Genomic DNA, 16,503 nt, shown 5'->3' with positions numbered 1-16,503 from the left:
AGAAGAATCCAGTGATTACTAGGCGATCGCATATTCTTTCGAAAGAATTCGACGATCAGAAGATTTGAAATGTCATCCCGATGTAATTAATGATTCAAGATATCCATTATTTTTGGAAATATTTTGGAAATGCTCTGAGAAATGCACGATATTTTGGGGAAGTACTCATCGTTTTCAAATGAAGATTTATTTTTTAACTGGAACGTCTAGTCTTTTCGCGAGATACTATTAAACATTTGAAGAAATAGAATAAAATTCATAAATATCCTGAATCGTCGAAAGATGTCTTAAATATCAATGTCAATTTCGTGCAGTGAATGTGAATCAATTCGTAAAGTTTTAAGATAGAACGATCTAATTAATCGCGACCAACCAAAATAGTTAATGCTGATGATACATCATGCTCAACAATCTATCAAAGAAAGTTTCGAAAAGTCTTTTTTAAGGGAACGGTCGATCAATATAATTTTATGTGAATCGTTAAAGATTACAAATAAACATATTTAACTTATAAAAATTCTGTGAGATCTTCAGAAATACGTCAACAGGATGTACGGAAAATTATCTTATCCACTCGAGATAGGAGTGGTCTATGAATCTTTTAATCCATCAGTAATCTCGTCTACTCGTGAGGAAAGCAATTAGGAGATTAAACATCGAGATATAGGAATCGAACGACTCATGGAGATGTCGTCAAAGACTTTGCATAACGAACATATTAAACGGCCGATGAATGCCTTTATGGTGTGGTCGCGTGGTCAACGTCGCAAAATGGCACAGGAAAATCCGAAAATGCACAATTCGGAAATCTCGAAGAGGCTCGGTGCCGAGTGGAAGCTCCTGAGCGAGAGCGAAAAGCGTCCTTTCATTGACGAGGCAAAAAGATTGAGGTGAGCTCATCAAAAAATACACGGACATACGCTGAACACTTATTTTATATTAAAAAATTGACACTCATAATGATTAGCTCCGAAAATTAACTTGCTTTTTATTTAACTAATTTCCGAAATTAAATTAATTTTGAAGAGTGCTTATTTCTCTTACATACAAGCTTAAATGCATAAATTTATTAAAATTTTTAATAGCTATATTTCCTATATTACAATTAAAACTTGATATTTCAAACTAAGCTTATGATTTTATTATTATTTATTATATTTGTAATAAACTTTTTAATATTTTATTTTCAAAATAAGCAGTATGTATATATTTTTTTTTTCTTTAACTTTCTAATAACTTTCCTTTTACAATATATGTATGCGTTTTAAGAAGGAATTACAAAAAATTTAATATGACATAAAAATGATAATACAATAATTAAAATATAATCAAGCTGTAATTAGGACATAAATAGGAAATAATTTAAAGATAACTGTTTAAATCTTTTTATCAAAATCTTTTTTATTCTCTCTCTCTCTTTTAATATTATTATACTTTTTATTCTCTATTTATGACATAATAATCTTTTGATAAATCATTACGTTATCACATCATTTCTAGATTATATAGATAATAAAATATAGAACCATGTATGATTTAATGAGAATAAGTGATGGAATTAATGAATTAAGAAGGTAAATGAATAAATAGAATTTTTTCTCCATTTCTTTGAAAATTTTCAATTCATTTCTGCACTAAGAGACTAGCCTGAGATAATACAGATAAATATGAGAAATAAGACAACATTTTGAAAATTATATTACGTGTGATAAGAGAGAGAGAGAGAGAGAAACTTATAATTAAAAAATCTCTCTTATCACACACACACTTGTTTCTTCCGGGATTAAAATTACAGCGTACAAACTCTACATTTTTACATACAAATTAAACGCTGATTTTTAGATGCTTGAAACAGATTTTACATATTATAAATTGATGTATATTTTTAGTTACTCAAGAGATTTAATGATATAATATTTTAATTATATACAAGTCATATACATTTTTGGAAAATTGTAAAATAGCTAATATTTTTTATCTTTTCAATCAACTACATGTACTCGTATTTCATCAATGATTTAGTATATCTGAGACAATCATTTTATCTCTATATCAACAAGAATAAACCTATCCAGTAAATATTGCTTTACAGAGTTATCTACAGTGTAAATATTGTTTATTTCACACTTTTTTCTCTATTATTTCTCCTTAACAAGGTACATACTCACAAATATGAAATATAAAGAGAAGAAGAAATAAATTTCGCGTTCTTTCCGATAGACAGGCGACTACTTGTTCTTATGGCGACACTAATTGCTCCTCAGTTGCGATAATATACTCCAAATGATTGCGTTGATTGGGGTGGGGTCCGTATCAACAAGAATCAAGGGAATCGAAATGGCGGGAAAGCGTGCCACGCGATCGTCTCGTACTTCATAATACAGTACATTGTTGCTGAGAAGCTTAGGGGGCTATGCAGCGCTTACCCGGGTTGAAATGGGGTGAGATATGGCCGGTATTTATAGGGCGGGCGAGACGAGCTCTTTATTACCGGCCCTGAATATTTAATCACTGTTATGAGTTTATTTAGCTCGCCGAGCGGCCGCGCCGATTTTTCGAGGCAGGCACGCTCTTGAAAGGGCCCTCTTGAAAAAGAGGTCCCGGCAATCTCGCGAGAATCTTCCTCTGGAGTATCCTCGTAACGTCTTTTAATTTTGCGAGCCTTATTCGCGTAACGTTTTGCAATTTCGTAAACGCAATTTCATCAAATGGGATACTAGTATTAATTTTGTGATGATAATCAACGCGCTTAAAAAAGTGATCGTTTCACTTTAAATATTTTCATATTTTATTTAATGTACTGTTTCTTGACTTCGATTGGTTTCTTAGAATGAGAAAAATTGTTGAAAATTTGATGACTTTATATTTGTAAAATGATTTGTTCGGCTTAATCAATTATGGCATTCATTCGACATTCATCGACAAATGAAATCTTAAAAAATGACATTAATGAACATGTTATGTATTTTTTTAGCCTTCTATAGAAATTATTTCCATATTTATTAAATAAGTATTTGTGTTTTTATATTTCTGTGATCACATAACAATTTATAGTTTTAAAATATTTTTATATTAATTAGATTAGTTATTGTTACAAATTATTTTATGCACTATATTATTTACTTGATTTGACAAATCTTTCAAAATAAATTTATGCTAAATATGCTTTTCAGTAATATGTGTCATTCGAAAAATCGGAGCTGAAGGGAAGAGGAATAGGTTTGCTCAAGGTGCGTGCAGATTAAATTTGGAAACGATCCCCGCTCTTTCGCTTTTCGATCTCGTCTCGGAGAACAAGATTTAAACTGATTCCACACTCTCTAACCCCGTGCCCGCGTTGCAAAATATCCCGACCTCGATTTACATTCCACCCTGATGAGAATAAAAAAGAAGGAAATAGAAGAAAGCGAGGGATGTCCCGCGATGCCGCTAAAATTTTTGATGAAATCGCGAATACCGAAACCGATGTCGTCTTGAATGAATCACCGCGTTGAACAGATCGCTGTGCAGAAAATCCCTTTGATTGACGCATCCACGTCGATAAATGATATAATCGATAGTGACGCACCCATCGAATGTGACACAATTTGTCATATATTTCAATCGAAATCATCGAATTCAGATACTTTATTCAATTAATACATTTAACACTTTGCGCTATTTATTATATTTTGTACGTAGTAATGATGAAACATGTTTTGTATCATTTGGTATCCGAAATTATTAAATTTTCGGCCACCCAGCCCCCACTTGACTTACCAACGATACAAAAGCGCACAACAATGGGCCATATTTTTCCATCGAAAATTTCTAAAAGAGAAAGAAAACGAGAAGAGCGACGCTGAAGGCGGGGTGAGAGGTATGGGCAATCCGAGGGAAATTTCGACGCGAACGTGTAACGGCGAATCCGCTTTTCTGGCGGATGGCAGCGACGTCGACGACGGGAGTAGGGTGGCGGCCGTAAAATAAAAGGGGTGAGCGAGGAGGGGGAGGGGGAGGGAAACGGAAAGGGAGGTAAAGTCGTTCCCTTGGAGCGACGTCCTCGGTAGGAGCGGGTTCCCTTGGACCCGCGCCGTCACTGGCCCGACGTAATCTGTCCGTTCGTTCACGGCGACTCACAATGTGGCCCCCGAGATAACAAATAAAGCCCCATTGTCGCAATTGTGTGGATTTAAAAGGATTTGCCCGGCTTCTCCGCACCCCCGCCGCCGCCACCGCCGTCCGCGCTCTCAGCGATCCTCTCTCTCTTTCTCTCTCGCCTGCTCGTCTTCCCTATCCCTCCCCCTATTCCTCTCGCCCTTCCCCCCGTTATACGTACCAATTCAACCCCCTACGTGTTCCGCAGCCTCTTCCCGATTTCTCGCTTCTCTCGTTGCGGTGAAACGGGCCTTTTTACGCGCTTTGATGTTACATATGAACGTCCGTCTGATATTAGCGGGAAATCTGTCAATATGATTAGTCGCGAACAATCTCGATTTGGTTAATCGAGTATATTCTATATTGGACTACAATATTGTGACAATATGAAAGTGTCAAGAACAATTGCTCGTTTAGTTTAATTTAATTTAATTAGTAACGGTGCGGAAATTAATTTCTCGTGATTTCTTTTTGGATTTATCATTGAAATTCATCAAGTTCATAAATAAAAGAAATTGCGCAGAAAATTTAAAGATAGCTTAATCGTTATTCAGATAATTTTTTTATGAAAAAAAGGTAGAGTGATACGCGAGCTGCTCTTAACTTTACTCGATCTTAAATGAAATAATAATACGAGAGGAAGAATTTCCCGCCGATCACTTAAACTCCTCGGAATTAAACTTTCAGAAATAAACACGTTTACGATTAATGTCCATTTTTATCGATGTAGATTAACTTCTCATACAGCACAAAAACTTGCGGCAACATTGCTGCAACGTTATTGCAATCATGGTGGAATCAGAAAGGTGAAAAACAAATGGCGAAATGTAATTTATTCAATATAACAATTGACGAAAAAAGTCAGTTCTATTAATTTATTTTATTATATATATTCTATCATATTTATTTTATTAATCATTTTTATATCAGGTTTTCCTGTGTTAGCGTAGATAATTCCACCATAATCAACGTGATCTTGAAATGCCATGGAATGCCACTGGCGTCTGATTGGTCGAAATTCGGCCACCCCCATCTTATCATGAACAATGGTTTGCCTTTTGGATTCCATGATTACAATATTGCTAGAATGAGACAGGCTATATGGACTATATAGAAATCTAGGTTCAATTTACTCTTCGTCTTTTTCTAATTCTTGGTACTAGAAAAAGATAAAAATAAGTCGAGATTAAAGTTATCTACGTTGATGGAAACGAACCTAATACCCGTTTCTACCAATGTAAATTAATTTTAATCACGATTCAACTTACTCTTCGTCTCTTCTTTATTCTAATTAATATATTATGTTATTTTATTAATATATTAATAATTTTTAGAATTAGAAAAAAATTAAGAGTAAAATGAACCGAGATGAAAGTTAAATTTGCATTGATAGAAACAAGCCTAAAGCCAGAATCAGATTACGCATTGAAGATTGAGATTGAAGATTGAAAAATTGAAATTTGACCAATCAAAACAATAGGAGCTAAAATTCCTTTGTCCTCATTGGTCAAATTTTAATCTTCAATCCTAATCTTCAATGTGTAATCCGATTCCGGCCTAAGAGCGTGATCCGTCCTCGCGGGCGACGCGATCGTCCACGCTTCCGGTCACAATCGTAACTAATTGTTATTGTTCCTTGTCGCGACGCGGCGAGAGAGCGCCGCGTAGCTTATGTCACCGCGGGATGATATAGTTGTTTATCGGCCGCTAGATAGAGGCATCCGCGAGGGGTGAGGCCGATGGCGAGTGGGTGGAGGGGGGAACGTGCAGAGGTTGGAATTGTAAAGATTACGGCCGATGTTTATGCATTTATGCTGAGTTATTGTCGGCGCGGCTTTACCGATGTTTATGCTGATTTACGCTTTGTGCTATCTGCTGGGACACATTGTCCCCGGAATTATTATTCCGCGGTCGCGGCAGTGTTCCGCCATCCGCGCCCTGCACGCCAGTCCTGTCCTCCTCCCCCCCCCTCAACTTTCCAGCTACCCCTTGAAATTTCGAATTTCATCACACTCTGTGTAACGGTAATTCTCCACTTTGTGTTTCCATAGAAAACGATCGGCGCATACCGAGAGACCTCTGTTATAATTATTATTAGGACTTTTTTCATCGCTGCGATAAAATAGCTGAGACGGGGGTGTTTACTTAGAAAAACCTAAAGAACCTGAAACTATCTGAGGATTTCTTTTTGATCCTCTGGGATTTTGTCGATACTCAGAGAAATTGAAATTTTATAATTTTTAAAAATAAGGATAATAAGTAACGGCAAAGAGCCTAGCACGATATAAGTGCTCAAATAATTATATATTTATATATTACAAATTCCAAATGTTTCGGTTCTCACAGAACCATCTTCAATGGACAATAAACTTACAAATTCATCAATCTTCTAAATTCCTACTCATACAATGCAGTCTTGTCTCATGCGTCGGTTAGATTACAATTTTTTTGTGACTCCTCTTATTGTCGGATTTTATTTGGAAGTCCATGGTATGCGGAAATAAGTTAGGTGAAACTAACTGTAAGTCAATGTAATCAAAGATTCATAAAATAAGTAAATAAAATTAAAATTTTATAATCTATATGTCAGTTGAATATGAAGGAAATACTAAAGTTAAAAATTATTAGTCTCACCTCTCTCTCTCTCTCTCTCTTAAAATTGTGAAATATGAAATGATATATAATTTTTAAATTTAAATTCTGTCTCTTTCTGAAAACGTTGCTTGTTTGATCTTTTTTCTTGATTAATGCAAAATGTTGACAACCAGTTAACAATAAGTATAGCATATACATTCGCGTATATTCACGTTATTAAATTAGGGTGAATTCTCTAACCTCTTATCTGGAATTTTGAATAAAAATATCTGGAGAATCCAGGAATTCTTAAGTAATTTTCTTAAGTAATTTTTTTACAAGATTTCACTAAATATCCTGTGATAACTTAACGCGAAAAAGATTATACTAGTCGTTCTCAAGAAAGAGAAGTCGCTGATCTCTCTCTTCCAATACGAATATATTTCGCATTATATAAATTATATTAATTCGAAATCACATTTATTTGAAAAAAAAACCGTGCGAATGGAAACAAACGTGCGGACAGTTTGCGCAGTTATCGCGACATAAAATAATAACAGCAGCAATGATAAAACGACTTTGCTCTCGCTAAATACGTTGTATGATGGCGTGAAGTAAATGCACCACTGTTATCATCCTCGTGCCTCCGATTGCATTGTCCTGGTGGTTTCCGGCGAAATTCTTCGCGACGCGACCGCCGTTACGAAAAAGCCCACGTATCTCCAAACCTCCCCTCTCACCCCTCCTCTTTTCTTTTTTTATCTCCATGAGGTGAGGCATAAATAAGCACTGCGTTTGTGCGCCTCGTGGGTACATAATGGAGTATTATATGTCGGAGATACCGCCGCTGTTCCTCTTTTCCCCTCACCGTCGCGCCAAAGGGGGGTGTGTGTACAAGATACTTACTGCAAATACCTATGGTGCCACGTATCGTGTTCTGAAACGGTGATAATACGTCCCATTGTACGTGGGAAGGCGACAACATAGTTTATAAAAATTGTAGAGAGAGGTGTTAGCGTTCACGATAATCGATAGTCGCGCTATAACGTAAACACGATAAAAAAAGAAAGCCACACGAATATACAGAGGGTCTCAAGACTAACGAACAATTTCATTTCTTGTATTCATAATTTTATAGTCCTACTTGGAAAAAAACAAATTTTTGTTTTTATGATGGTGTTAAGAATTTTGAAAAGTTAACAATCCGAAAAACTCATTAAATCATACAATCATATAAAAATACAGTGAATGTAAAAAATATTCATACCGGGGAGATTTTTATTTAAAAAGCCTTATTTGTAAGAAATAAAATTAATTAACAATTTATTAATAATAAATTCTAATACAAATGAAAGGCTTTGCGAAAATAATGTTTATGATCTTCAAAATTAAATTTTTTAACTATGTGAATATTTTTGTACGTCCAAATAATATAACTTTTTATTTTTGTTTATTTTATTAAATTAATATATTTTATTATATTACATCTTTTTAGGTAAAATAATTTTGAGAAATATATAATCTATTTTATTCTTCATTAATAAATTGCTAATTGATGTTTACTTTCTAAAATAAGTGTAATTATTTAAAAAGCATCTTTCCTGTACGAATACTTTTGCATTTATTGTATATACGTACAATTGTTGGCGAAAATTATTGAATTATTATTAGAAATTGTAAAAACCTTCAAAAATTTAAACAGAGCTTAAGCTTATTAAATCATTTATAATAGAACTTTTGCTTAACGACTCTTGCCGTCACGAGATGGTCATGGAATTACGTTGTAGACCCATCGCAGGCTAACTATCGCGTTCTCAGTTGCGAAACTATTCAATTAAGCCATTCCCTTCCCTTGTAACGCACATGGAACCCTTCTCAGCTGTTCCTTTCCCTTTACTTTACCGAAGTATAATGACATCGGATTCAGCTACATATTTACGATAACGACAAGCTTCAACAAATCCGCGTCGAATGAGAAAATTGGATAGAAGTTCAAAGATAATTATTAATAAGTATAAAAGATAGAACTCTTTCTTCTTTACTAAAAAGGCAATCTGTCTTGCAAATACAAAGGTTTTGATTTTATATTTTTTATAACTTAATTTATTTTTATTTAATTTTTTACACACATATATATTGATATTTTAGAAATATATATAATTTCTACAGAAAAATTTGTCATAAAATTAATTATTTCTCTTGTTATTATACAATGTTAACGCACAGAATCTCTTTTACTAACGAAAATGACAGAGATTTTAAAATGAGATTGAAACAACATTTTAACTTTTATTAAATTGTTTACAAAGTAGACTGCAATCATTGAGAAAGATCAGCTATATTTTTAATGTCACAACCTTCTTTCAAGTTAAAAAAGCAAAAATTCGAATATTTAATCTTTAATTAAAAAAACATATCGCATAATAGAATTCATTACAATCTGCTCCGAAAAAAACCTTATCTTCATAAAAACATAACACTTGAAAGAGATTGTTTTAACTTTGGTTATGGAATTATTACTTTCAATAGTGTGAAAAAATGTGATGCCGAAAAAAACGTATTTAACATTTCATATTAAATTTTTTTATATAGATATCTAATAATTACTACGGTATTCTATTATTATACATATATTGTAAATTAATCTTTCGATTCGACAAAAAATTCCTTCAGCATCTCTGACGCACTCATTATTAATTAAATAATAATTGGCTCGTTCATAGAAAAATTTGTGGAGAATTAAAACAGAGTCAAGAAATGATATTCGCGTATAAAAATTAATACACTAATAAATTTTAAAAACTTTTAATATTTTCCACAATTGTACTTTTTATGCACTTTAATCATTCTTTAGTTGGATTATTTTCAATCTTTATTACTTCCTTAAATTTGAATTACGTATTGGTCTTGATTTTGTATTCGATTGCAATGATCATTTTTATAATTTTTAAAATTAATCCATTAAAAATGTCAGCAGCAAAATAAGTTGCGATTTAAATAATTTTTTAATCTGAAAATAAATTTTTAAGAAAATAGATTTATTGCATAGCGTTAACATTATATTGTGAACAAATTAATAAAATAGTTAGGCAATAAAACAATTTAACTAAATTTGAGATCTCTATATTTGAAAAAACGGAGCAGATATTTACTCGAGTTTTTCTTGCATACCTACTTGTTCGGAAAATACAACGCGCTCTTTATTTTTTACGCACTGATTTCTTTAATATCATATTAACTCTATTAATTTCTTTAATTTTTATGTAGACTTTTAAAAATACATATTTCAATCTTCAAATTTTTAAATTATATAAGAAAAATTTTATTTTTTAAGTGGATTACACAAGTCAAAATTTTCTATATTACAATTTTTGTTATGTAAAAAAGAAATGTTGCATCTTCCTAATTCAACATATTTAAATACACAGAGTAGTATGTGTCTGTTTTATTGCTTTATATTTACTATTAATTAATGGTTGATCGTCACTAGTATCATTAATACAATACTAACCACAATTACACAGACACCAAATACCAATACGCAAAAGAAATTGCAGTCGAATCTAGCAGTACAATGTTACAAATTACTAACCACATTTCAGAGCTCTTCACATGAAAGAGCATCCCGACTACAAGTATCGGCCGCGCCGGAAACCGAAGTCCCTGGTAAAGAAGGAGAACAAGTTCGGCTTCTCGATATCGCCACTGATATCGCCTGGCGACAGCCTGACCAATCTTCCACGCGGTCTTCTGCCACCATTGACGCCTCCGACGCATCATCCATTGATGTCACACGAGGACCTGAAGATTCCGCGCTTTTTTCCACCGTTTGCCTATCCGCTGTATCCCTTACAGCACAAGCTGAGCGACGACTTCAACGGCGGTAAGCTGGCCGCCGATTTGGCCTTACAGGCCCTCTACACCGGCAGTCCCTTTTATCCGAGCCATCAAACGATATCCTGGCCGACGAGTCTATCGGCAGCCGCATGTTTACAACCTAACTGCAGCTGCCCGAGTCCGCCGAAGGAGCCTAAAAGGCCGTTTCCTCCGTCCAAGATGGATGACCCGCCTTTCCCAAGCCCGGCAAGAGCCGACGACGATGCCGTCGTTGCGGAACGAGAAGAATCTCGGTATCGAAAACTCGAGTTGGACTTCTCCGCCAATCTGGAGAGTCATCATCATCATCATCATCACCATCAGGAGGACCGTTCTCAGGATCGCTTCTCTTCATCCTCATCCTCGTCACCTCCTACGGAACAGTTAGAGAGATCGTCGACGACGACAACGACAACCACGACAACATCGTCATCAAGCGGCAAAGTCGATAGCGCCTTCTCCGTTCAGAGTCTGACGTCGACTTCTAATGGCTCGAATTCAAGCTCACAACGTGGACACGTCATATGAAGGCCGCTCCCGGTTCTCCCGGATTTGAACTTCCGGGGGAGCCTGATGCCGGCCGCGTGGCCGACTGCCGATTGGTGGCGGGTCGCTCCGATGCTCTCCCCGATCCCCCAAACGACGGTCGTGAATCTGAGCACCGGTGTCGTCAAGGAAGATGCCGTCCACTTCCAAAACGAGCAACAGAGGAACTCGACAACCGTGTCCAGGCCGCCAAGGAATGGCGTGCATATCGCCAACATGCAGTGATCCAATCAATAATTGTTGCGCATTCTGTGGATGAATATTTTAGTATCTCGCAATCGAAAGTGAATCAGTGCTATCGCGTAGCTCTTGAATGAGCTCTGAAATGAACGTTGAACGCCAAGGGCTTTCTCCTTTTTAACGAGGACTCGTTTTGTAGTTTGATCTCTTTCGGGGTAACATAATCCAAAATAACGAGTGAAAAACGACGTGCGAGTGAAGCATCCGTCAGAAAAATATCGGAATCGAAGAGTAGGCCGTGTTGAAGAAATAGCTTCTCGACCGCAGTCGGAGCTGACGAACAGAAATAGAAATCGATAACTCGGCTATACGGCCCCGAAATCCTACAAAGGGCGGGCGCAAAGGGTCCTTTCGACCGGATCGTGCACGCGAAGCTGGATGCTAGAGGAGTCCAATTCTGATGAGATAACCAACCCTCTCACATGCCACATATTATGGGGTGGACGGGCGGGACGCGTTCGGGGGTGGACACGGTGGGGAAGGGAGGAAAAAAAAAGCTCTTCTGGCGGAGGCAAATCTCTTCTTTGGGACGCGGCCGTGCGAAATAAGCCTGAAACGTTCTGAATGCTAACGTAGAGACGCGTACGAACCCCGACGACGCGGTTTCGTTGTATCTCGCGGCGTCGCGCTGCGCTGCACCGGCTTTCGCGACGAAAGCGGCGAAAGCATCGATACGGCGAAATGGAAGACGCGTGGCTGGCTTTGCGAACACTAGTCGCGACGCGAATCCTTTTCTAATATTATGGGAAAACCAGAAAAAACATTCTCGAAAGTTGTCAGAGGTATATTACGTTCTGTCTCCCTTGATTTCGTCAATGTTGTCTGATAATCCGAATAACGAATAGGATTATGTTTTTAACTTTTCTCTAACTTCTGCGCAGAGCATCGTTATAATGTTGTAATTCACTTGTTTATAATATTTTGACATTTTAATTTATTAAGATTAAGAGGCTTATATCCTGATTGTTCAATGAGGAAATATAATTTAGAGAATGAATTGAATGAAAATTAGGACATTTTCACTATGAAAATATATTTACCGATGTACATAATTTTACATCTGAAAAAATAGAAAATAAATTGAAAAAATATTTATATCTTTCACAAAATATTCATGAATCTCTCCATTTTGGACCAATGTTCCAAAAGGCTTGATCTGAAATTCAACAAAATTCAAATGTTTTTTTCAAATGTATAGATACTATTTATCGAGGAAGGCCACGTTTTCCATTCTATTTCTTCCCAAAATTTTTTCACTGAACTATCTGATGGATAAGTCTCTTGATTCATAACACAAGACACGCGCGATATATTTTATACGATCTCGTTTTTGTTATATGTGTAACGATTATTGTTGACTTGTTAAGGCGAGTTGTAACATTATCGCTCGTTCGTCGAGAGTAATCCGCCGACTTCTCCCCCTTGTAGAAATTCCCACTAAGTATTTCTAACGACCGTAGCGAGCACTGATGCGAGTTCATTAGCGTGTACCCTAACGGGAGTAAGATGCAAGTAAACATAAAACTTATCTAACGCATAGAAAAACATATCCTCTTTCTCTCGTTTTCTCTTTCTCTCCTTCTCTCTCTCTCTCTCTCTCTCTCTCTCTGTCTCTTTCTCTCTTTTTCTCAATAATCACGCGACGCATTTTGCGGACGCATAGCGACGCTTCGATTAACTCGATTAATTCGGAACAAGAATAACGCGGATGCGCCACGTTAATCCCCGCCTCGACGATTACGATACTATTGTTAATTACTTCTGTAATATAATATATGCAACGCGTTTGTAAATAAATCTCGATCCGAATTAAGGAATATTGTCCCCATCCCTTGAACTTAATTCTTGCATTTTTCAAACATGATTATTTAGAAGCGTAAACAAGGAGGCTTTCTTTTCCTTTTGTTAGCAGAATTTTTACCGGTGTACATTTAAGTCAAGATAGATATTCGCAGTCATTTTTTCTGTATGCTCGCATTTTTATCAAAGATCAAATATTAGCGAGGACAGTCTAAAAGTCTACGTCTGAAGTTTCAGCTTATCGCGAGGCTAATATCGCGCGAGTGAATACGAGCGCACGTTTTGCACAACCCTCGTGGTTTTTTCCAAGGAAAGCCGCGAAATTAATCGGAGGGGGTGACGACGAGGAAAATCTCGAGGGCAATGTGAAGTTTCCTTCTCCCGTCGTCCCCTCCTTCCTACCGGGCCTACAGGGCGGCTCGTCGTGTTTTATTTCTGATAGCGACGCCTCCGTCGCTGCCACGAGGACATTATCGCCACCGCGAAGGACCCTTTCTTCCCCCATAAAGGCAATCATGCTTTCTCCGCGGTGAGATAACGGCGGGAATGGCGGCACGTTCCCTCTCTGTTCCACGACAATCAGTAGAATTCTTCGTCGCGTTTACGATCGATTTCACAAGCAACGAAGACACTGCTCAAAAGTCGATATGTACATATATATAAATCCTTAAAACAATTTAAAATAAAAATCACTCAGAGGAGATTTAACTTTGAATATGAACCAATAAATGAAGTAGTTCTTAATTTTTGCTCACTAAATACAAAAAATACCAACAAAAGTCTACACTACAATTAAAAGTAGCACTACAATTTTTTTTCTTATTGAAATGTTTATTTAAATGTCATTTTTAATAAAAATATCTGCTTTATTTTTCTTTAATCATTTTTACATGAATTTAAATTTTTCCTTTTCTTTCCTTTGAACTATGTGAGGAGATACATAACTTATAGATGCAACACACATGAGGAACCTAACTTTTATTCTGATTTCCAACTTGACAACTTGAAATATAGGCTATAAACTTTTTCTAAGGTTTATTGCAAGGGATCTACTATATGATTTCATTATGAAATAACTACACACATAATAGAATTTATTTGACATTTATACAAGATCTACGAGAAGAATTCGCTATATTTTAAAATTTTCAAAAAACAAATTTTTTTTTAACTACCAAAAATGACGTGTTACGACTTTTTGAACATCAGATATGAAAAAATCAACGAAAAAGCACAAAACTGTAGATTTTACTAATATTATCAAATTCTTGTTGACAAATATAATTTGTAATTATAATGTTCTTTTTTTACTGAAAATATTATGAAACGTTTTTCTGAACGTCTAGGATCTATCCAATCCTATACAAAATCCATTCTAGTCCTTTAGGATGGAATATCATTGGTGGAACGCGAGTTTCTATGCGCTTTCGCGAATAACGCCCGGATTGTTCGAAGATGACAACGACGATGGCGGAGGGCTGGTAAGTTTTACGGGGGTGGTGCACAAAGATGTGGAAAGAGGAACGTGCGGGTAGAAGAGCAGCAACGACTATCCTCTGACCAGGGAAGTCTACGCGCCACTCCATTAGTATGCGCGGAAGTGCGCCGCGCTCGATTGTGGCGGGTATTGTCATCGAAGAATGTCCTCGTTGCGCGGAGCTTCACGGCTCCGGACGGTTCCCTCGGTAAGGAGACGAAAGCGGGAATTCGAGTGAAATGTAATCACTCGTCGAGAGCGAGGATCGAGAGAACATCTCAACCACGCAGTTCATCCGATGCGGCGAGAAGGACGACTCTGACAACGCTACGTGTCGATAGGGGTATCTTAGGAGTAACATTGTCTTCTTGATTTCAGAGAATTTCAACTTCTGCGTCGTCATTCCATAGCTTGCAATTGAGTTTTACGTCAACGTTGCCGCGAGTATTTCTACGCCGGGGCACGCGAGAAACTTGTTTCATTTAGTTGGAATTAGCCCGGGGCACAATCCCAGTAATCTTCGCCAAAACACGAGCCAGGGGGTTGCACGCGAGTCAGATTTAAATGATCTTTCAGCCTCAGTACCTAAAATTTCCACGGAGATAAGGCGACGGTAAAATCTGTTTCGCCATTTTACCGAAATTAGCGGGGACACACAGGGATCCTCTTTGGGATTCCCGCGTCCGAAGGGGGTGGGACGGACGTTTTAATTGCGTCGCTCGTCCGCGCTCGGCGATATCAGCCGCGCTTTTATGCATGGCGTAGAGAGGAGGCGCGATCGTTTGATTGCGGAAAATGACGGGCGGCAGTGGGCGCGAGTGGAAGTTTTGAGTGGGCGTCGGTCCCGGCAGACAATGAGGCATTCAGGCGCGGCATTGTGCCGGCCGACAACTGCGTTACCCTAGACAAACCCGAAATCACCGGCGCTATCGCCGCTCCAGATCCGATTATGCGAATAATAAAAAGCGTGATGACAGAGTGAGAGAAAGAGAGAGAAGGAGAAGGGATGAAGAACGAGAGATATAGGGGTGGGCGCACTAAAGGTTAATAATAGCGGAGCCGCGTGGCTGACGCCTCCCTTATCGTCTTACAACAAACATCTCGTATCTTTATATTCTTTAGATTGCACAGTAAGATACGTGAGAACCTTCTCCGAAAATTTTTTGTAATTAATTTAAATAAAAAATTTCCTGGAATGTACTAAGAGGTCTAGCGATATATATATATTAAAAAACAAAAATGAAAATTTCTCGAATTTTTCAAAGTTATTATGAAATCCGTCAAATATATCGAACATTGTATTTCAGATAACAGGGAGAATAGAAGAGCCAATTTCACGAAATTGCTTACGGCAGCCTGCAGTTTTCTAATTTTTGAATTATGCATTTTTCAATATTTTATTATGAATATCTCAGCGATTAAACATCTTAAACTGTGAAGACTACGAGACTATGATAATGATAATAATAATAACTAATATTGAGTATATATTAGGTAGGATGGTACAATTTCGAACATGGTTCTGAATGAAATAAGATTTGAATTCAATTTTCGAGATCCAAGTTTGGTAACCTTTTCATTGTATGAAGGATTCAACTTTTATTTCGTTCAGAATTGTTCCATGTTCTAAATGATACTATATTACCTTACAATTTAGGATGACGAGATTGTTAAAATTGACGTAAAATTTAAATGCGCCGCAAATGACGAACAATATAACTGCTATGAGACTATAATATTAAAATTGCATAAATAAATATAACAAAAAAAAGAACGAAAATGTCTAACATTCGTGAAATGTGAGGTAAGATGTGAAGAAAAGTAGCAGATTGGAAAGTGATGAAGAGGAATGT

At 36.7% G+C, this 16,503-nt stretch overlaps 1 protein-coding gene across 1 annotated transcript; it reads left to right on the top strand.

Annotated features, from left to right (window-relative positions):
* Window positions 1-534: 534 nt before the first annotated feature.
* LOC108728233 (transcription factor Sox-14) lies at window positions 535-12,344 on the top strand. Its single transcript, XM_018456699.1, has 2 exons — window positions 535-890; window positions 10,314-12,344. The coding sequence occupies exons 1-2, from the start codon at window positions 682-684 to the stop codon at window positions 11,113-11,115; spliced, it is 1,011 nt and encodes a 336-aa protein (XP_018312201.1). The 5' UTR covers window positions 535-681; the 3' UTR covers window positions 11,116-12,344.
* Window positions 12,345-16,503: the final 4,159 nt, after the last annotated feature.

This window comes from Mycetomoellerius zeteki, unplaced genomic scaffold (assembly GCF_001594055.1).
Source record: "Mycetomoellerius zeteki isolate Tzet28-1 unplaced genomic scaffold, Tzet1.0 scaffold592, whole genome shotgun sequence".
NCBI lineage: Eukaryota > Metazoa > Arthropoda > Insecta > Hymenoptera > Formicidae > Mycetomoellerius > Mycetomoellerius zeteki.
The sequence above is the reverse complement of the archived record's forward strand: the minus strand, read 5'-3'. Positions and strand labels throughout refer to the sequence as shown.

Excerpts from the sequence above, each read along its gene's own strand:
- LOC108728233 (XM_018456699.1), top strand. The coding sequence starts at position 682 with ATGGAGATGTCGTCAAAGACTTTGCATAACGAACATATTAAACGGCCG. Across the intron at positions 891-10,313 it reads GACGAGGCAAAAAGATTGAG|AGCTCTTCACATGAAAGAGC; the intron begins GTGAGCTCATCA and ends ACCACATTTCAG.